This window comes from Martes martes (genome assembly GCF_963455335.1).
Source record: "Martes martes genome assembly, chromosome: 6".
In the NCBI taxonomy this organism is placed as follows: domain Eukaryota; kingdom Metazoa; phylum Chordata; class Mammalia; order Carnivora; family Mustelidae; genus Martes; species Martes martes.
The window spans coordinates 7926340-7948368 of NC_137893.1; the positions used below are offsets into that span (position 1 = coordinate 7926340).

A 22029-nucleotide genomic window follows, 5' to 3' on the forward strand; every position below is an offset into this window, starting at 1 on the left:
CGCATTCCTTCTTCTTTCACATCTGGTTCTGCATGTCAGGGATCAAGAGCCCAAATAAGGTCATGATTTGTCCCTTTTATCTTCACAGCACTGTCTATAATAATTAACTGAAAAGGACATTTCCTATTTTATTTTTTTTTTATTTTTTTTTTTAAAGATTTTATTTATTTATTTGACAGAGAGAGATTACAAGTAGGCAGAGAGGCAGGCAGAGAGAGAGAGAGGAGGAAGCAGGCTCTCTGCTGAGCAGAAAGCCTGATGCGGGACTCGATCCCAGGACCCTGAGATCATGACCTGAGCCGAAGGCAGAGGCTTAACCCACTGAGCCACCCAGGTGCCCCAGGACATTTCCTATTTTAAAAAAAGGTCCACACTCTGCAGCAACAGCTCTCATTTATTGAGATCAACCACTACGAGCTGGACATGGTAACAAGTAGTCTGTACAAACCTCGTATGTATACTCTCGCCACAGAGTGCTCAAAGGCAAAGATTTCACGTAACCACAAACAGCTCATAATCTGTGTTTATTCTTTAACTTATAAACAACATTTAATTTGTCCTTGCAAAGTTTATCATAACTGGCAACAGCTTTTCTCAGATACTTCTGTCCAAGAGAGGGGAAGAATTTAGCCCTTGATTAAACCACTGCCCCCTCAATAAACACACAAGGGGAGGAGGGGATGACCTTAACTAGTGACAACACTTCACAGTTACATGATTAGACAAAATTTCCAAACTGGATGTTCTTCCAGATGCTCTCTTCTGGAGGACGGAACAGCTCACAGCTTTTGTATTCATACGTTCGGGACGATGCTCCTCTCTCATTCATAGATTCTCCGAGGCTCCTGCAGCACCACACCACCTTCCGTCATGGCACTCTGCAGTCGTTTCATCTGGTTTTGAAGATCCGAAAAAAGGAAAAGGTTAAGTCAGCACAACAAGGAAGCTGACAATAAACAGTTCACTTCCCAAGAGAACTAAAACAGCTGATTTGCTCTTTGCTAACTCTCAGCCTACACGGATTTTTCCAGAAAGTGGTAATAATGACACAGATAAGAGACTCTAGAGATGTCAAAGATTAGCAGCATTTCATCATACAGACAAGATGTTAACACATGGACAGGGAAGCAGAGTGGGGGGACATCGTGGCTCTACAGTCAGTCACCCCAGACTCGCTCTGGACAAGCCAGCCTCAGGGGACTTGGGCATACGACTCCTGACCTCTGGGCTGCAATGAATGGAATGAGGTCACGCATGTCAGGATACCCACCTCAGCATCTGCCCCATGGAAAGAACTTAATAAATGCAACCATTGTTACTGTGTAACGACCCGCTGTCAGGAATTCCTACTTTTTTAAAAATAAGTACATGAAAACCAAAATACCGAGTCTGAGGCTGCCTCCCAAGGAGTGGGCTGGTAGACCATGAAGTTGATGCCTGCCTCTAAGCATCGCTCTGCCAGCACTCGTCCTACACTCTCACAGGCCACCACATTTCTGGTGCTGTAAAGGTGCCTTTTAATAGCCCATTCCCGAGTGGATGCTGAAACCACAACCTGGCCGCTGCAATGCTCAACCCGCGCTTCTACGTGATGCTGAGTCCTGATAACTCGCAACCTAAGTGAGATGAGAGGAGAAGAAAATCACAAAAGGATCCTAAAGGTAAAAGGCCTCGGGTGAATAAATGCCTACATATTTCTCAAGAATACAATGTCTGTTTCACTTACTTCAACATAGTTAACCTGGATTTGACTTGGAAAAGCTGTTTTTTCTGTCTTTATGAGGATATCCTCAGTAACAATAAACCAAACATTTCCACTTAACCTCAAATATCCAGGAGAAATCTGGTATTTGAGATGTGAGAATTACACAGCATCACTTCAAAAAAGGATTTCAGGAGACAGAGCTAAGTTCTGTGACCCTCCAGTGAGTAAGGATATTTACTTACATTATGTTACGTTTCTACTTTCCACCTAACACCAAAATAAATATAAGATCGATCAAAGATTTAAATTAAAAACTAAAATTGTAATACAAGCAAGCAGATTTTTTTTACATCCTCAAACTAAGTCTTATTTAGTTTATTTAAACTCACTTAACATGTAACATTAGTTTCAAAGTGATTAATCAGTCTTAAATAACATCCAGTGCTTATTACATCATGTGCCCACCTTAATGTCCACTACCCAGTTATCCCATCCCCCCACCTCTTTCCCCTCCAGCAATAGCTTGTTTCCTATGATTAAGTCTAAAGTAAGCCTATTTATATAGGACATCAAACCATGTCACCCAACCTTTATAAAGAAAAAATTGACAGTTTTCTACAGTTAAAAAAACAGTAAACTAAAGTCAAAAGGCAGCAAGAAACAAAAAATACTTTAAACATATATTATTCATGGGGCTAATTTCCATACATAAGAGAGCCTCCTATAATTAGTTTAAAAAAAAAAAAGAAAACAACCAATACCTTAACAGGCAAAAGGTTTGAACAGACTGTTCACAGCAACAAAATATTAAAGACTCTTGGGCCCATGAAAATACGCCCATCTCACTGATGAGATGCATGGACTAGGCAATTCATTGCTACCCTGTTTGGGATCATTAAGGTAATCATCAGTAAGAAGCTAGCTCACTAAGACAGCCATACGGAGGTATTCTACACAGCCACCAGAAAGAATGACGTAGCACTTACGGCAGTGCTGCTGCTGCCATTTGTTGAGCACCTACTGTGCCAGGCACTGTCCTCCTGCTTACAGGCAGAGCTCCTGTTTCAAAATAATCTCGCGTTTTTCCTTTCTTTTCTTTTTCTTTCTCTTTTTTTTTTAAGGTCACAGAAACTGACACAGAAAGGTTTAGTAACTTCAGCAAGATTACAACTAATGGTAAGTAATAGAACTAGGACTTCAATCAAGGGGTCTGGCTCCAGAACCACTGTTCCTCAACGACACAAAGATGTATTCTGAAGGGGCCAGAGAGGATTCAGATGAAAAAGATCAGATGAAAAAGAGTGTACGTGGTATGCTAATACTTGTAAATTTTTTAAAAAAGATTTTATTCATTTATTTGACAGAGAGAGAAAAAGAGAGACACAGAGAGAGAAAGCACAAGCAGGGGAAGCGGTTGGCAGAGGGAGAAGCAGGCTCCCAGCCGAACAGGGAGCCGATGTGGGGCTTGATCCCAGGACCAAAGGCAGGCGTTTAAGGACTGAGCCACTCAGGCGCCCCCAAAATCACAGTTTCTTAATCAAAGGTCAACAGTCCTTTTCCATTAGGACTCAGATAGTAAATGTTTTAGGTATGTAAGCCATAAAGTCTCCTGCAACTGCTCAACTCAGCCATAATAATACTAGAACAGCCAGGTGAAAATGAGTGGTGGTATATTACAATAAAACGTTCTTTGTGGATAATAAAGTTGAATTTTTTATAATTCTCACATCACAAAATATTATTCTTTGGAATTCTTTTTCACATTTTAAAGGAAGGAAATTTTTAGCTTGCAAGCCAACTTTGGCCCACGGGCCATAGTTTGCTGATCCTTGTCTTAAACCATTTGTTCAACAAAGGCATAGGACTCATCCTCTCTAAGGTCACTTCCTATTATAATATGCCAAAATTCTATACTGATAATACTGTGAATATACTAGATAGGAAAAAAGAAGTGGGAAAATAGATCTCTAATTACTTAAATGATCCAATATTAAGTAAACAGGTTGAATGTGTCAAAAGAATTTTAGGTTAATTCAAGTGATCCGCCTACTACTCCCTTTGACTCCTTTCTATGTACACTGAGTAAAAATGCATCATAGCAACTGCAAAATTTTATTAACCTTATTCCATCTTCTACAACAAAACATAAAATTTTCGCTAACAAGGATGACATGCAATGCCTTTGAAGTGCCATAGGCCTAAGGTTTGTTGAATGTGTCACACAGTTACGACTCCTATGTAACTTCCAATTACAATTTTATATAGTCTGTAAGAAATACTCCATTCTTAACAAATGCTTACCAAGTAAATAACAAAAAGCAGCACAGTGGTAACAATTTATAGTGTCTTGGTTCTCAGGCAGGTCAGACAAAAACATGTTTATAACTTAGCTCTATAGCTTATTAACCTTGTTTCCCCTAAGCCTCCATTCTCTTGCTCCCATAAAATGGAGGAAATTACTGTACCTGCTTCATAAGGTAATTTTAAGGGCTAAATGAGAAAGTGCACAAAAAGCAACTAAGGGTTCCTGGTAAATACAAAGTATTCAATAAATAACCATTTTTATAACAAAGAACAGACTCCTCACTTGTCTCCCTGCTTCTTTTCTCCCCCCCCTTACAAACTTCTCCCCAGAGCAACAAGAATGGTCTTCAAGTTCAAAATTTATTCAATTCTCTCAGCTTCCCACTATTGTGAAAAACTGTGAAGTGCTTACTTCAATTTACAAAGTTAATGATGTCTCCCACCTACCTCACCATTTCCATCTTACACTGTCCACTCCTGTGCACACTGAGCTCCAGGTACACGGGCCTTGTGGTTCACACAGACGAGCCCATTCCCACCCTGGCCATCTCCTCAGCCGGGAATGCTCTTCTTGGCAAACTTTCTTATCTTTCAGAAGGGGCCTTAGCAGGCGCCCAGTCTCCCCCTCCTAACATCACCCTCTTTAAATTTTCTCCCTGACCCTGACACCTATTTATTGTTTGTCTCTCCGGGCCCATCCCCGCCTCCCCGCAACGTCCCCCGACCGCCATCCCCGCCCACTAACCCCTCCGCCACCAAACGGCTGCTTCCTGAGAAGACAATCTCCAGAAATACCTGGCCGGTTGACTGAACTGATGAAAACAATTTGTAGGGTACCGTGCACTGCTCTGTAGGATCGATTAAATGGCCGCCTTAATTACCTGTGCCAGAACTCACGGGAGGGCCACGCTGTCCCCCAACCCCGCTCTTTCCTGGCCACTCCTAAGAGTTCCAGATTGCGGGGGTTCCGATTGGTGAACTCTGGGGCCACGGCTGCATTTTCCAGAGGGTCCACGTCAGGCTTCGGCGCTGGCTTGGAACTGGTTGAGAACGCTGCGACCCCACACCCTAAGAACGGGAACCACCACAGGTATCTTGAAAAATGACAAACAGGGACAAAACAGGGCTATGACCCCACCTCTGTCCCCATCCACTCCCCGGAAGGGAAAGAAGAGGTAAGTCTGGTCACAGAGGTACAGTCATCACAGACCCTGATTCTTAATTTCCTATTGTCTCTGCAGTGCTGTTAGCCAGTTCCCTGCTCGGGGGGGTTAACAGAAAACACGGCTTGCAAACGCATACTTCATGTGCAGGCCCGGGGGGGGGGGGTCATCTGAGAGAAGCGAGAATTACCAGGGTTCCTGCAAACCGGCAGCCACTCCCAGAGCCGCGACCGGAGCGCCATCGCTGAGGGATCGCTGGCAAAGCCTCAGAAAAGCCTCTCGCCCTTCCCTCATCGGCGTCCCAGCCGCTCGCCGGCAGCAGCCACGTTAACTCCGGGAAAAGCTTTTGGAATCCGAGGTCACCTGCCTCTCCACCCGGAACTAACAAGCCCAGCCGCCCAGCGGCTGACCGGCCGATCTGTTACCTAGGCTCCTCCAATCACTGCCTGCGCGGGCGTGCACGTGATGCTGCAGCCCGCCAACCACGTCGCAGCGACGCGCTTGCGGGCGGGGCGCAACCCGCTAGTTTGGGCTCCGTGTTCCGCCAGGGTCGAGTTGCTTTGGTCGCAAAGCGACCGCCCGTCGCTGTGGGATCCACATGCAGCCCCGCTGGACAATGGGGGACTATGGGGGTTTCTTTTCGGAAACCGTAGTTGTCATTTTTCCCGTATGGCCCATGTAAAGCTCTTCCCGTCCAACCCAGGCTCCGGGCCACAAGCCTAGGCCCGTGAGCGCAGGAACCAAGCTCGTGACTCGCCACGTGCTCGCCGAAGACCATTAAAAGCAAACACGCGGAACTCGCTCAGAAGCCCAGCTTTCCCGTGAAGGGCCCGCCCTCTCTCGTCACATCCCAACTCCAAGCTCCGCCCTACCGTCCCCCTTTTCTAGAAGGCACTAGAATGTGCAAAGGCGCACGCGCACCCCAGGCCTGGAAGAGGGGAGGAGAAGCTTCCGCCGAGCACCTCCTTCCTTCTCCAGTGCAAGACCCTGACTTCCGTTCTCCTGCCTTCGCGCCCTTCTTATTCGTTCTCTAATTGGGCGAAAATGCTGAGTCCGCCCTCTCTCGGCACCTCACTTCCTGCTCTTCCGCACTGCTCGCAGCCCCCACCACCCCTTCTTTCCTTCCCGCCCTGCCCCGCGGCCGGGCCGGGGGAACGGTGTTCCCAGCAGTCCCCGCGGCCTCGCTCGGGCTCGTTCCACGCTGTAGCCGCCGCCGCCGCCGTTGTGGCCGCCACCGGGCCTTGGGACCAAGACACTGGTTTTTCGCGGTGAGAGTGAAACTCGACGTGTACCCCGCCGCGAAGATGGAGGGGCCTTTGTCGGTGTTCGGAGACCGCAGCACTGGGGAGGCGATCCGCTCCCAGAACGGTAAGGACGAACAAGGCGTGGGTCGAGCCCACGGCGGTGCGGGGCCGAGCCCAGGGCGCTGCGGTTCCCCGCCCGGCTCGGGCCGCGGCTGCGGCGCAGCGCCTTCCCTTTCTCTCCGGGAGAGGGCCCGGGGTCCGACCGCGCGAGTCTCGCCGCTTCGGGGCGGGGCGGCAGCGCCCTCTCCCCGCTGGCGAGGAATTCCGGAGAGTCCTGCACGTTTAGGGATCTGTCCCGCTGCGCGTGGTTGGCCGCGGATGCCCAGGCCCTGGAACTGGAAAAGCAAACCCGGGCCTGGAGATCCAGCTCCCCGCAGTGACACGTGCCGGTCACGCCTCGTGTCCCCTTTGGTCCTGGTGACCTGAGCCTCTTAGGTTCGATTCTAATTAGCAGGAGCGTGTATCTCCACCTTTGCGCCGCGTTTTAGGACCATTACCCAGAAAAGCCTGGTTTTAAGTGCTCATTTTACCGATGAGCGAATGGCCGCGATCCAGATGACTGGATCCATTGTACCCCATCCAGATGTATCCAGATGACTGGCCCATTGTACCCCACTGGTTAGAACCTGCAGTAGATGCCGAGTGCTCCGTGTCCAGTTCCGATTCTGACCCCACCCATCGCTGACAGGTTTTTACAGTGAAGTTGGATGAGGAAATTTCGGTTGGACGTTAGCCTGTGATACTTAAGATGAGTTTATCCTAACAAACGTTACGAATTAAGACGTTTGTCGTTGTTGAACCTCTTGAAAGCGCGTACACCTTGAAGTTGTTAGACGTCTGTGCATCTTATTTTAAGTAATTAGGATAGATTTGTAGTTTTGGAAAATCCGGAGGCTGTTGGATGTCATTTACTTACTTTAAGCCGGAATGGCTGTCATTTGGAGCAGTGGAATTAAAAAAACTTTTTTTCTCATTTCTACAGTTATGGCTGCAGCTTCCATTGCCAATATTGTAAAAAGCTCTCTTGGTCCAGTTGGCTTGGATAAAATGTTGGTGGATGATATTGGTGTGAGTACACCTGTTTGTTACTTTAAAGGAAAATAGCAGTGCCTAAACATTTAGCTCTGTGAATTCTCTGTTTTTATTGCAGTGCTGGTATTGGAAGGTGTAGTAAAGTTGATAATGGGTTTCTGATGGGTTTCTGTTAACTTAAGAGATGCCCTGTGTTTGCCGGTGATTGTGTTGTCTTTTTTCTTCCCTGCAAATTTCTTAGGATGTAACTATTACTAATGATGGTGCAACCATCTTGAAGTTACTGGAGGTAGAACATCCTGCAGCTAAAGTTCTTTGTGAACTAGCTGATCTGCAAGACAAAGAAGTGGGAGATGGGACCACCTCAGTGGTAGGTAATTTGTCACCTGGTAGATGGCTATAGATGGTTTTCCTAAAATTAAACTTCGATAAAGTGAAGCCATAAGTAAGGAGTCAGAAACAAGCTACATACTTAAGAGGGAGAAAAGTTTCATGAGTTTTTCAGCTACAAAAATATTCATATATCACATAGAGAGGAGTTGTGGTTTTTTGTTTTTGTTTTTTTCAGAGAGGTTTGTTTTGTTTTGTTTTGTTTTGTTGGGTTTTTTTTTTTGTTGTTTTTTTAAGTTCTTTTTCTGTGTCACCTGGTTGACTCAGTAAGTTAAGTATCTGTGTCTTGATCTCAGGGTCCTGTATTCAGGCCCCTCGTTTAAAGAAAAAAAAAAAAAAGTTTAGTTTTCTCCTGCCACTACCTGAAACCCAGAAGTCCTAAAAATCTTCTCTTTATAACTAGCTAGGGGAATAATATTACTGGCTTTTTTTTTTTTTTTTAAATTTCCAAAGATGTTTTTATGTCAAATGCTGATAGGCAATCTCGTGAGTTCAAAACAGGAGTGCAAACAAGTAAATGTGAACAATAACATACAAATTTCTCAGAGATCATCCAGCAAACTGATGTAGTGTGTTTTGTAGTATAGAAACACTATTATTTGGTAAGGAACAAATAGTAGTTTGCTCTAAAGACACAGTAGTTTGTGGAGGAAATGTTTATATTTCTAGATTAAACTCCAAACTATGAAAAAAACAGAATCTACTTCTTCTGAAATGACAAATACAGTTTCTAAGTAACTTGTTCACAATATTAAAAATAAAGTGATTATAATTTCCCCAGAAGCAGAGTTTTTGATTTGTTAATGTCTTTAGAAGAATGATTATTTGAATTCCGTTAATTAACACATAGTGTATTACTTGTTTCACAAGTAGAGTTCAGTGATTAATCAGTTGGATATAACACCCAGTGCTCATTACATCACGTGCCCTCCTTAATGCCCATCACCCAGTTACCCCTTCCACCCACCACCTCCTCTCCAGCAACCTTCAGTTTCCTAAGATTGAGTCTTTTATAGTTTGTCGCCCTCTCTTTGTCATTTTACTTTGTTTTAACCTCCCCTCTCCTGTGATCCTGTTTTGTTTCTTAAATTCCACGAGTGAAATCATATGATGTCTTTCTCTGACTGAGCTATTTGGCTTAGCATAATACCCTTTGATTCCATCCATGTCCTGGTCCGTGGTAAGATTTCCTTTTTTTTTTTTTTAAAGATTTTATTTATTTATTTGACAGATCACAAGTACGCAGAGAGGGAGAAGCAGGCTCCCTGCTGAGCAGAGAGCCCGATGTGGGGCTCAATCCCAGGACCCCAGGATCATGACCTGAGCCGAAGGCAGGGGCTTTAACCCACTGAGCCACCCAGGTGCCCCAAGATTGCCCTTTTTGATGGCAGAGTAATATTCGTGTGTGTGTGTGTGTGTACACGTACGTACACACACTACATAGAAGGATGGCTTTTAAAATAAACCAAATAATAATCTAAAATAGTATAGGTTATAGGAGGAGTAGAGTCTTGAGTTGGTTTCTGTTGAGCACTTAATATTTAAAGGTAGTGGATGTGTAGTTCTCTACTGTTGTTCCACAGAACTGGTTTGTAAGCCAGAACACTTTTCTGGCTATCAGCCTTTGGCCATTCGCATGTAAAGTACTGTGTACGTGTACAGGGCATCTGGGTGGCACAGTCGGTTAATTGACCCAGGTCATGATCTCGGGGTTATGAGATCAAGGCCCATGTCAGCTCCATGCTGGGCGTGGAGCCTACTTAAGATTCTTTCTCCCTCTCAAAAACAAAAACAAATGTACAATTTTTTTTTTTTCCAGATTCCCAATAAGCAGTTATTCGCCATCAGTAGCATTCTGGTTGATAATAGCTGATCATTTTTGTGTTGTTTTTACATATGCATTGCACATGCTGTCAGACCAAGAGGAATGAATATTTTCTCTACAGGTTATTATTGCAGCCGAACTTCTTAAAAATGCAGATGAACTAGTCAAACAGAAAATTCATCCCACATCAGTTATTAGTGGCTATCGACTTGCTTGCAAGTAAGATTGTTTGCATTCAGAGAAAATTTTATGTTATGTGATGTTATAGTTGTAAATAGTGTTCTTTAAATCTTGTTAATGACTAAATTTTATTTTGAAAAAGTGCTGTTTTAATAGTAATATTTGAAGTAAGAAGTAGAGCTGATGGTTTGTTTTTTATTTTCTGTTTTTCCCATTTGACTACCACATTTTCTCCCAATAATAGATTTTGTTGGCTATGCTTATGGGATAGATAAAATTGCCATGATCTGAAGAGGGAGGATTTATTGTGTCCTCCTCCTATATGAAATGGCCAAACAGAAAATTGGTGCCTAAGACATTTTGACACAGTGATAAAAGAAAGAAGTTTGAGTAGTGAACTTATAAGTGTTTTCTCCCACACACTTCAAACAGGGAGGCAGTGCGATACATCAGTGAAAATCTAATTATTAACACAGATGAACTTGGAAGAGATTGCCTGATTAATGCTGCTAAGACATCGATGTCTTCCAAAATCATTGGAATGTATCCTTGTGATGGTTCAGTCAAGTTTAGGCTTTTTTAAAAGTAAGATCTTGGTTAGTTTTCGTGCTGAGTGATACTGTGTTGAAATTGTTTGCCTCCTTGCTTTTCTGGGGGAGAGATAATAATAAAGTGTCACAGTCATATGAATTGCAAGCATTGATAAATAATATTCCCATCATTTTGAAGGCATAATTAATGCTTGTTTCTTTGATGAGATTGCTGAAAGGAAGTGCCTTTGAATTCCCTTGATTTTTGTGTGCACCCATTATCCACTCCCATGTTCTTGTTCTCCTTAACTCTTGGCTTAGAAATGGTGATTTCTTCGCCAATATGGTAGTAGATGCTGTCCTTGCAGTGAAATACACAGATGTAAGAGGCCAGCCTCGCTACCCGGTCAATTCCGTTAATATTCTGAAAGCCCATGGGAGAAGTCAGACGGAGAGTATGCTCATCAGTGGCTATGCACTCAACTGTGTGGTGGGATCCCAGGGTAAGGCCTAGGATTTGATACTAAAGGCTAAAATTTGTTTTTTTGTAGACTGTGTACTATATACATCCTTTAAGTGATCTATCCAAGACCAGCACTTACTGTTCTTTAGGAAAGCCCAAGGGGAAAGGAAAGTATACATCCAGGTTTTCAGTTTCACTTGTGTAATGTAAGCACATAAAACTTGGGAAAAATGCAAGTTAAGGAAAGGTAGAGGCCATAAAAATTTGTAAGGTTAAATGTAATAAAAATGTAAATTCATCTGTCTTTAGAGATGGTATAATTTAATATTTCTTACTACTTTCATTATGCTTTCAGAATAGTTGTATTTTATAAAATGGAACATTGTTACAGTTCTTATAAAGGAATTTAATGTGTTCGTTTATAGGCATGACCAAGAGAATAGTCAATGCAAAAATTGCTTGCCTTGACTTCAGCCTGCAGAAAACAAAAATGAAACTTGGTGTACAGGTGGTTATTACGGACCCTGAGAAACTGGACCAGATTAGACAGAGGTATGTTGACCTTTGAAAGAGATGTCTGTAAATTATATTTCTGTTAGAGCAGGTGACAATTTTTAAAAAGTATAGTAAAAACAAGGAGTGGGGCACCTGGGTGGCTCAGTGAGTTAAACATCTGTTGTGGACTTGGGTGGAGATCTCAGTCCTGAGATGGAGCCCCATGATGGGCTCTGCGCTCAGCAGGGAGTCTGCGAGTCCCTCTGCCCCTCCCCCTGCTTGTGCGATCTTTAAAAAAATAAAAACAAGGAATGTTACACTTCTAGATAACAGCAAGTAATCAACCAGCTGCCACGTAGCAGAGGACGGTGATGACACAATGGGATTATTTAAGTGTGGGTGTCTTGGAGGACTTGAAAAATTAATTTTTACTTATTTATTTGGGGCGCGGAATGAGTATAGGGGAGAGGCAGAGGGAGAAGCAGGCTCACTGCTGAGCAAGCAGCCCACCGTGGAACTCAGTCCTGGGACCCTAGGATCATGACCTGAGGCGAAAAAGGCACACACTTAACCGACTGAGTCACCTAAGTGTCCGGAAAACTTAATCTTTACCAAAGTCAAACTTTCTCTGGAAAGTTAGAAAGCGGTGGTGACTTGGTGTTTTAAGATAGATTGGGTGATATAACTTCGATGAAAATTTTGATTTGATGCGTGATTAACGTTGAAGATATATCCACAAACAATTTCTCAAATAAACAGCATAGTGTTGATTGATTGCTTGCTGGATGCCAGGTGCTCGGGGATGCTACATAGTTACTGATCGGTTAGCATGCTAGAGAGCTAGAGTTCAGTTTGACTGTTTGCTTCCACTGGACCCCTGTCGTTCACATATTTTAATGGTTAGTTGGTTTTGTTAAAAAATAAAACACAGTAACTGACCCAAACCTACAAGAAATCTTTGTCAACATGTGGCTCTCTCCTTTAGAGCTGCATATGTACTTTTTTCTTCCCAGGAAACAAAGTATCCTTTCTTTCACCAAAGGCCAGACCCTCTAGTGTAAGTGTACTCAAGCTGCATCTCTAGTTACTAATTCCTTTTCTCATTCTTTTTTTTTTTTTTTTTAAAGATTTTATTTATTTATTTGACAGACAGAGATCACAGGTAGGCAGAGAGGCAGGCAGAGAGAGAGGGGGAAGCAGGCTCCTTGCTGAGCAGAGAGCCTGATGCGGGGCTCAATCCCAGGACCCTAGGACCATGACCTGAGCCAAAGGAGAGGCTTTAACCCACGGAGCCACCCAGGCGCCCCATCCATTTCTCATTCTTTTTCTAAATTCTACTTGCAGCCAATTTGTAGCTCTCTTAGCCAGAAATGAAAGCCTCCCGCTCACGTCCTGCTGCACTTACTCTCCAGCCTTGCCCATCTCTTCACAGCTGGATGTCCCAAGTTTTTTACACAAAAACGGTTTGCTGGTATTTTATTTCTCATCTCCTTCTCGGTTCTAGTCTGTTCTCCAATGGAGGACCATCTGCTAAGGTCACTAGTGGTCCCTAGGGTAAAATTCTAGAAAACTAGACACTTTGAGTCTTCATTTGACCATTATCAAGCTAGTGACTACTCCCTTCTTGAAACACTTGAAGAGACGGCCATGGCATTGTGGTACTGCCCCCTCGGTCTTTGTATGCCTGGGCGGCCCCGGGCTCTGCTCTGCTGTCCCTGGGATAACTCCTTGTCACTTCTAGGACTGCAGATAGTATTTCTGTGCTGGAAACTTCAAATCTGTTTCTCAGAGCTCCAAACACCTATGAACACTTTATGCATCGCAGAGTCGGTGTTTAAAACTGAACATAAATCTACTTGTGCCGCTTTAGTGATGAGGACCCTTGGAGAACACTAGGAAATATTCTTAACTCCTCTTTTTACTTCATGCCTTTTTCTCTTCTAATCTCTCACTTAAAACCACTTGATTTTTTTTTTTTTTAATTTGACAGACAGAGATCACAAGTAGGCAGAGAGGCAGGCAGAGAGGAGGAAGCAGGCTCCCTGCTGAGCAGAGAGCTCGATGCGGGGCTTGATCCCAGGACCCTGGGATCATGACCTGAGCCGAAGGCAGAGGCTTTAACCCACTGAGCCACCCAGGCGTCCCAAAAGCACTTGATTTTTATCTCAAATCTCAAATTCATCTACCTTCCATTCCCCTGCCCACTGTTGTCGGGGCAGCCAAGCTGGCCACCTGGTTTTCACTCTTGCCCCCTCTCCCAGACTATTTTCCACACAGCAGCTACAACGACCTCATCACTTCCAAGGGCAGAGCTTTTTGTAGGTTTCCCATTGCTCTGGAACAGATTTTTAAATTTCTTCGATGTTTTTTTCCTCTGTGGTCTGGCCACACCTGGAACTAGGATCCACCAGACTCTTCCCCCACTGGTCCTTAGTAATGTTCTTCCCTGCACTGTGATGTACCCTCTGCCTACTGGTTTTGACCGGTTAATGTTTTACTTACTCTTTAGCTGGTCAGTCTCTCAAAAAAGCTTTTCTTTCTCCGTCTGTCTAATTTCTGTTATGCCATGAGTTCCTCCACTTGATCTTCCTGGGCCTTAGCACAGTTTGTGTATGTGTTTGTAGGACTCAGACTTTAAGCTTCAAAGGCGGAGCCCCAAGGATGTGCTTGGCTTCGAGCTCCTGCCCGCAGTGTGGCATCTAGTCTAGCTCAGTATGCACGGGGAGGTTAATTTGAGGGTCATCTTGAATTCATTCTACTTTAAAAATTCTTTGGATGGTAAGTGAGATGGTTTCAGTGATGTGTATTTTGCCTCTTTCAGATCTGTTTCCCTTCCCCATAGCTTGCTTACGATTTCCATCCTGTGTCTGCCTGCCTCCTGGCAGCTCGCATGAAGGATGTTCCTTTCAAAAACTGAATTCTCTGTCATCCTGAACCATTTTACTCCAGGAGTCATTGGCTGACTCTCTCCATCACCTCGGCCACAAACCGAGACTTCTGTTCAGACCATCTGTTCTCATCAGACATGGTCTTCGATCTCCAGGTTACTTCCTCTTTGCCTCGTTCCTCCATCTTTCCAGTGCAGTCTCCACCCTGATGTCAGGGGATCCTTTTGAAGACACCGATTTGATAATACTCTTATTTAAAAATACTAAACTCGTTAGCAGTCCACATACTAGCATCCCTACAAAAGGTTTTCCATTTTCTGGTCCTACCGGCCCTTTCAGTGCTGCACCCTTCTTAACTCCGGGTCTTCAGGCTTTCCTCGTGTCACCTTGCAGGCTGGAGTCTGGCCTCTCACCATCTCTGCATTCCATTGTAGTATCTCTTGTCCAGAGCATGGTTGAGTGTTGACCTGCCAGATCCCTAAAGACAGGGTCACTGTTTCCCTTCTAACCACAGTTTTTGGTTAGGAACTCCATTGGGGTGGAGGGCACAAGTGGTAATTTTAAATTTTTTGAACTTTTCTGTAAATTGATTTAAATTTTGGCCACAGAAGGGAAAGGATGATGTAATTTAATGTGCGTTCATTTTGTGGGAAGTATGTAATGGAAGTTAGAACTAGATAAACACAGAAGATGACTTTGGGTTATCATTTCTCTGTAGAGAATCCGATATCACCAAGGAGCGGATCCAGAAGATCCTGGCTACTGGTGCCAACGTTATTCTAACCACCGGTGGAATTGATGACATGTGCCTGAAGTATTTTGTGGAGACAGGCGCTATGGCAGTTAGAAGAGTTTTAAAAAGGGACCTTAAACGCATCGCTAAAGCTTCTGGAGGTAGGGCCTCTGCTGGCTCCAGCTGTGGTGTGTCACGTTACCATAAGTACCAGTGTGTGTCTTCACGTTGGAATGTCCTCACTAAGCAGCTTCAGAAACATCAAGTTTTTACTTTTTACTCCCTTAACGCTTCGTGCGACAGAGAGATCTTATGAAGTCACTTTTCATGTTACTGGAAAAGTTCTGCTGAATTTCTTTACCTCAAAATGACATAGTTCCATGTCAGGATAAAAGGATAGTGGTTTGTATATGATACCTAACTGTAAACCTTAAACTTGCATCTGTGTATTATTTCTATCAAAAGTGTTTCTGAATTTAAGACCAGGTATGAAAACGTTCATGGGAAAACAGTACTTAAAGATCTTTGTCATTATTTTAATAGCAACTGTTCTGTCAACCCTGGCCAATTTGGAAGGAGAAGAAACTTTTGAAGCTTCCATGTTGGGGCAAGCAGAAGAGGTGGTACAGGAGAGAATTTGTGATGATGAGCTGATCTTGATCAAAAAGTAAGCTGCTTTCTAAATTATGAAGCCGTACAGCTCTTACCGATGAGTAGAAGTAGGTGGCCTTCCCATTGATTTGCTGCTCTGGTCTGGCAGTGACGGGAGCGGTTATACGCGTGGGAGAGAACAATGTTAGGCCGTGATAGATGGAGGTGGAGTGACCATTTCATCTCTTCTGCCCGGCCCAGACACTGCTTCTGTGTCTGAAGGAACTCTGAGCAGGATTCAGTTAAGGCGTTTACGGTGAATTTGTATGTAGATTTATTTTATATAAATACTGATACAAAACTTATTTTTTTGAAATAGCACTAAGGCTCGCACATCTGCATCAATTATCCTACGTGGGGCAAATGATTTCATGTGTGACGAGATGGAGCGCTCTTTACATGATGCTCTTTGTGTGGTGAAGAGAGTTTTGGAGTCAAAATCCGTGGTTCCAGGTGGGGGCGCTGTAGAAGCAGCCCTTTCCATATACCTTGAGAACTACGCAACCAGCATGGTAAGAACATCTGATAACATGTTTTTTCAAGAAGGGCCTGGGACCCCATCTTTGGCATTTGGTTACTATGCCCTTGAGACCTGCGCTGCTGCTGTGGGTTTTGTGAAGACAGTGCATTGTCTTTCTTCCCAGGGGTCTCGGGAACAGCTTGCTATTGCGGAGTTTGCCAGATCGCTTCTTGTTATTCCGAACACACTGGCAGTTAACGCTGCCCAGGACTCCACAGATCTGGTTGCAAAGTTAAGAGCTTTCCACAATGAGGCTCAGGTTAATCCAGAACGCAAAAATCTAAAATGGTAAGCATACAGTTTCCTTGTCTCTTTCATGGTCATCTGTGTATCCTGTGTGGTAGTTTAGCTTTGTTTTAAACTCCAGAAAGATGATAGCTAGTGATTATGTTCGCATGAGTGTATTTTAGTTAGCACCTCTGACTCCCAGATCTCTTCCTGCTTCTCTGGGTAATCCCTGTACCTGTGCAAGGGTCCCACAGATGCAGGGGGGATTGTTTTGGGGTGATCCGAATCTTCTTAAGCAGTCCCTGCTTAAGATGTTAAATGATGTTTAGAAACAGTGTCCTCACTATCCTCTAACCTTTCTACAACTCTTTTAGTACTTATTATTGGTAATCAGCTACTGTAGTCTTAACGGGTCTACCGTAAGGTCCCAACATTTCCCAAGATGAACATTTGAGTGAAGTGGGCAGATTTAAAGAGCTGGAATGGGATGGGTGTATGTTATGTAAGAAGCCATTGGATAGTTTTTTCTGAATTGCAGGATTGGTCTTGATTTGGTTAATGGTAAACCCCGAGACAACAAGCAAGCAGGGGTGTTTGAACCAACCATAGTGAAAGTGAAGAGTTTGAAGTTTGCCACAGAAGCTGCAATTACCATTCTTCGAATTGATGATCTCATCAAATTACACCCTGAGAGCAAAGATGACAAGCATGGAGGTTACGAAGATGCCGTTCACTCGGGAGCCCTTGATGACTGATCTGCTTTATCCTTTATTTATAACAATGTTGGTTGCAATTCTCTTGTTGAGTATTACACATTAAAAAACGTAAACTGTCAAGCCTTGGGTTCTTATGAAAGATGGTTTCCATCCTCACTTTGGTTGGTCCTATGATCTCACATACTGTGATTTAGTACTGTACTAGTTTAAAAGGAGGTTAAGTTCCAGTTGTGTTTAGGCATGATTAATTGTTAAGTAATTTCATCCTCTCTGAACACACATTGCTATGCCCATCCCACCCCCAATGCACAAGGCAGCAACACCACGGTGTCCACCCTTCCGTTCCATCGTGTGTAACAGGGTAACAAGAATCCGACAGCCGGATGCTCCAAGAGGATGGCCCAAGGCTATAGCCCCTCCTTGAACGTTGACCTAAGGGGGAAAAGATATATACCGTTTATTCTGTGGACATAGAGTAAAAATCCTAAATTATCTTTTCCCTTTTAACGTTACACCAGTAAACTATCCTTTCAAGTTCCACTTTCATTTTAAAAAGCTTAGGAACTTGATACCCTGTGACGTCCACCCTGATTACCTTACTAACTCCGAAAAGTCAAAGCTGCTCTGGGACAGAAGTACACGAAGAGAGTCCAGGGGTTTCACCCTGAGAAGCAATAAACTAACTCCTGAGTCCCAGTGAAGCTTCCCAGTGTCTGCCCAGTAACACCGTGGCCACTGCCTGCCACACTACAGAGCTATGTGTGCCTGGGGTTTGCTGTTTACATTCAGATTTGCACTGCAAACGCATATCTGCTAACCGCCCTCCGGACTGCTCGCTCAGGTTTACCTTCTCTGGGTTTAATCCAAGTTCTTTAGTTATTGCCACGGAGAGGGCAGCAAAGGCTTCGTTGATCTCAAATACATCCACATCCTCCAGGGACCAGCCTGCTTTTGCAACCTAAGGGGAAGATGAATGGAATAGAGGTCTAAACACCCACGTGGCCGCCTCCTTGTAGATACTAGAACATATACTATGTGACATTGGAGGATCTCTTAAGGGTTCCTCCATGAACCTAGTGATACCATTCTAAGACACGGAGAAAACATCCCTCTGGAATCAAAGTTTTGAAGCAGTAACACATTAAGTGTAGGTGAGATGATCTAGGTGATCTGTCGGCTCTAAAAAACATGAGATTCGGGGCACCTGGGTGGCTCAGTGGGTTAAAGCCTCTGCCTTCAGCTCTGGTCATGATCCCAGTGTCCTGGGATCAAGCCCCGCATCGGGCTTTCTGCTCTGTGGGGAGCCTGCTTCCTCCTCTCTCTCTGCCTGCCTCTCTGCCTAGTTGTGATTTCTGTCAAATAAATAAAATATTTAAAAAAAAAACAAAACACGAGATTCAACTGAGAGGAATAAATAAAAGCTCAACCTTGGCATTCTAGGGTGGAGGATCTGAGCCAAGGTTTGAGAAGGCGGACCTGAAAAGTGAATGACAGCGCGGTGTTCTGGCCCCAAGGACGTTCATTCTACCAACAAAGACCAGGTGCCAACATTCAGAATTAAACTCACAGCTTGCTTTATCGCTGGAATTGGTCCTGTCCCCATAATGGAAGGCTCCACGCCTACTTGTGACCAGGAAACGATCTGTGCTAACGGTGTGAGCCCTCGATTAGCGGCCTCCGACTTCTTCATTAGCACCACAGCAGCAGCACCATCATTTATTCCTGCAAAATACGAACGTCCTCGCTTTTGAAATGCTCATTGAGTTCTATACCCGGGCCTACTTTCTCAAACACCTGAAGACACGTGTTCAATTATTCTTTATACATAATCTTGACAAAGTCAGTTGCCATAATGTCTTTTTTTTTTTTAAGATTTTATTTGACAGCGAACATGCACAAGCAGGGGGAGCGGGAGCGGGAGAAGCCGGCTCCCCATGGAGCAAGGAGCCTGACACGAGGCTCGATCCCGGGACTCAGATCATGACCTGAGCTGAAGGCAGGTGCATAACTGACAGCCACCCAGGCGCCCCCATAATTCCTATTTTCCAGTGTAATTAGAGATGCTAAGTTTGGGGGCGCCTGGGTGGCTCAGTGGGTTAAAGCTTCTGCCTTCAGCTCGGGTCATGATCCCGGGGTCCTGGGATTGAGCCCCGCATCGGGCTCTCTGCTCTGCGGGGAGCCTGCTTCCTCCTCTCTCTCTGCCTACTTGTGATCTCTGTCTGTGAAATAAATAAAATAAAATCTTAAAAAAAAATGCTAAGTTTGGTAATACATAATTGACCACAGAATATTTTAACCGAGGAAAGTGGAAAGATCGAAAGACTGGGGGAGGGAAGAGTAATGAAAAGAAAAAGAAGAAATAGCCTTGCTCAGGGGACCTGGGTGGCTCAGTCGGGTAAGCATCTGCCTTCAGTTAAGGTCATCATCCTGGGGTCCTGGGATTGAGCCCTGCATCAGGCTCCCTGCTCTGCAGGAAACCTGCTTCTCCCCTCTCCCACTCCCCCTGCTTGTGTTCCCTCTCTTGCTGTCTCTCTTTCTCTCTCTGATAATAGATAAAAGATAAATAAAATCTTCAAAAAAACCAAAAAAGAAATAGCCTCACTCTCATATAAGGCGTTGGGAGTTTCTGGTTTTGGAAAAGCATCGAGAGACAAGATCAAACTCTGTGGCTCCCTAATTTGCTTTTTCATCTATATGTCTAGTTCGGATGTTGAGAAGTCAAATCCATTCTTTATAAGTTAAGTCAAAAATAGGGCGATGCTAGGGGCGCCTGGGTGGCTCAGTGGGTTAAGCCTCTGCCTTCAGCTCAGGTCCTGACCTCAGGGTCCTGGGATCAAGTCCCGCATCGGGCTCTCTGCTCAGCAGGGAGCCTGCTTCCCCCTCTCTCTCTGCCTGTCTCTCTGCCTACTTGTGATCTCTGTCTCTCTCTGTGTCAAATAAAATCTTCAAAAAAAAACAATAGGGTGATGCTAGTAATGATCAAATATAGAGAAACTACATCTTCCCTTCAAGCAACTAAAGGTCTTAGCATAATTTGCGTATAAATAATAAATGAAATGAAAAAGTCATCAGTTTGGTGGGCCTCGCAGAAGATGGATCCCCTCAACTGCCCTTTGGGAACTCAAACCTGAAGCATTAGCTGGGGTGACCGTTCCTGTTCCATCTGTAAGAAAGTATGGCTTTAACTTAGATGCGCCTTCTATGTTGCTCCCATGGCGAGGAAACTCATCTGTTTTCACTTCAGTGAGACCTGAACAAAGGAAAAGGAATTAACCAAGATTAGTACCAAGATGGCAGTGAGTGTGCCAGGAATGGTGCAGTCCTCAGATGTGAGGCTTCAAATTTGGAAAGGAGGTTTACCAAAAACTACTTTCATTCCAACCGGAAAGTACACATAATAAAAGTTGCATGTTCCCAGATTCTATAAGCACCGTCCTCATGAGATACTTCGAGTGTTTTCCACAACCACAGCCCTTTCTGAGGAAGGCAGTTCTTTGTGCGAAAGGTGGTAACGGCGTGGGGTGTAGGACTTAGCTGGTTACAACTGACAGGATCAGGGAACGTCAAAGCCAATCTCATAAGGGTGGACGTAAGCAATGGCAGTTATTGGTAACAGAACAGTTGATCAGTAAGAGCTCTTTGACCAGAACATTCCATATGAGATAACAGCGAAGGACCCAAAAACAGGTACCCTCCAGAAACACGAACTGTATGCAGACATATACGAGAACTAGTGGGTGTTCAATTCTGAGGAGATTTAGCCTGTAGGGGCAAGAGGTCAGCTGTCACCTCCTAACAATGACAAGCCAATGCTCCAGTTTCTCACACAAAACCTGCTCTATCTACAGACCAGTGTGGACACTCATGGACCAGGAGTGCTGAGAGCTGACACGGTGCCCCATGTTCGCACCCTCCAGCACCCGATAAACATGGCCCCAGCCCGCCATTTTCAGACGTACCCAAGGTCAACCTTTTCTTTGCAACCTGAAAGACCTAAGACACAATGTCTAAACATTCCTGTATATTATTTTTGGGGTCACTCTTATCTATAAATAGGTACATCACTGTTCAAACCACTGTAGTCTATATGCTCACCTTTTCTAGAAGATACAAAAACTGGTATAATCTCTTTGTCAAAATAGCCAGCTTTCTGTGCACTCTCTGTCCTGTTCTGGGACAGAACCGCATACTTGTCCTGATCTTCTCTGCTCACTTGCCATTTTTTGGCTACATTTTCAGCTGTGAAAGAAAAGAGTAATAATAAAGCAAAAAATAAGCATTTTCAGGAACTGGCTTTTAGAAGCTCAAGTTTTTCACCTGTAACCCAGCACTGGCCCCCTGCCCCGCCGCGCCCCAAGCAGGCCCAATGACAGTCTGAGATGGTTCTGGCCTCCCACTGGCGATGAATTTGGGAAGGCCGCACGGACTCTTAGGAAGTCATTCGCTTTCTTTGCTTCCTTCCTGTCTCCTCTTTTCCTATGGAACTGTAAACTTTCAGAAATTTCCTTTATGCAGATTCACCAACTGTTTGTATTTTTGCCCCATTCACTTCATCATTCTCTCTCTGAACCATCTGAGAAAAAGTTATAATCATGGCTCTTTATCCCTCAGTTTTTAATTTCACTGTATCTTTCCCCCGAATGGCCATTTTCTTACATGAGCACAGCTCTCAAAATCAGGAAATTTCACACTTACACAATCCTATTATTTAATCCTTGGTCCATCGTCAAGCTTCACCTGGTGTCCCAGTGATGTCCTTTGTGGCTCATTTGTATGTTCATTCCAGGATCTTCACTGTCAATCTCATCAGTGTCCTTTTACTGAGAACAGTTCCTCACACTACCTTTGTGTTTCTTTACCTTGATACTCTTGAAGGGACCAGTTCTTTTATCAAATGTCTCC

At 44.2% G+C, this 22029-nt stretch overlaps 3 protein-coding genes across 3 annotated transcripts in view; 1 reads left to right on the forward strand and 2 right to left on the reverse strand.

Annotated features, from left to right (window-relative positions):
• Window positions 1-511: 511 nt before the first annotated feature.
• On the reverse strand, window positions 512-6030 carry MRPL18 (mitochondrial ribosomal protein L18). Its single transcript, XM_080806115.1, has 4 exons — window positions 5363-6030; window positions 4891-5077; window positions 1385-1616; window positions 512-893 (listed from the first exon to the last, which is right to left on the reverse strand). The coding sequence occupies exons 1-4, from the start codon at window positions 5412-5414 to the stop codon at window positions 822-824; spliced, it is 543 nt and encodes a 180-aa protein (XP_080662241.1). The 5' UTR covers window positions 5415-6030; the 3' UTR covers window positions 512-821.
• Window positions 6031-6321: 291 nt separating this feature from the next.
• On the forward strand, window positions 6322-17247 carry TCP1 (t-complex 1). Its single transcript, XM_080805524.1, has 12 exons — window positions 6322-6540; window positions 7459-7544; window positions 7750-7878; window positions 9845-9942; window positions 10336-10446; window positions 10755-10936; window positions 11322-11448; window positions 14998-15173; window positions 15556-15679; window positions 15983-16175; window positions 16308-16471; window positions 16950-17247. Exons 1-12 carry the CDS (start codon window positions 6477-6479, stop codon window positions 17164-17166), a joined length of 1671 nt encoding a protein of 556 aa, XP_080661650.1. The 5' UTR covers window positions 6322-6476; the 3' UTR covers window positions 17167-17247.
• ACAT2 (acetyl-CoA acetyltransferase 2) overlaps window positions 17154-22029 on the reverse strand; it is a 14612-nt gene continuing 9736 nt past the window's right edge. Inside the window, exons 5-9 of the mRNA XM_080805525.1 lie at window positions 21223-21366; window positions 20255-20377; window positions 18695-18849; window positions 17975-18085; window positions 17154-17559 (exon numbers count right to left, since the gene is read on the reverse strand). Of these exons, the coding sequence (XP_080661651.1) occupies window positions 17389-17559; window positions 17975-18085; window positions 18695-18849; window positions 20255-20377; window positions 21223-21366 (704 nt within the window). The 3' untranslated portion in view covers window positions 17154-17388. The remainder of the gene's footprint in view (window positions 17560-17974; window positions 18086-18694; window positions 18850-20254; window positions 20378-21222; window positions 21367-22029) is intronic.

Coding starts and splice junctions, on each gene's coding strand:
- MRPL18 (XM_080806115.1), bottom strand. CDS start 5,414: ATGGCGCTCCGGTCGCGGCTCTGGGAGTGGCTGCCGGTTTGCAGGAAC. Junction 5,078..5,362: donor GCCGGTTTGCAGGAACCCTG/GTAATTCTCGCT, acceptor TCCCGTTCTTAG/GGTGTGGGGTCGCAGCGTTC. Junction 894..1,384: donor GGGAGGCAGCCTCAGACTCG/GTATTTTGGTTT, acceptor CTTCAAAACCAG/ATGAAACGACTGCAGAGTGC.
- TCP1 (XM_080805524.1), top strand. CDS start 6,477: ATGGAGGGGCCTTTGTCGGTGTTCGGAGACCGCAGCACTGGGGAGGCG. Junction 9,943..10,335: donor GGCTATCGACTTGCTTGCAA/GTAAGATTGTTT, acceptor CACTTCAAACAG/GGAGGCAGTGCGATACATCA. Junction 10,447..10,754: donor TCTTCCAAAATCATTGGAAT/GTATCCTTGTGA, acceptor CTCTTGGCTTAG/AAATGGTGATTTCTTCGCCA.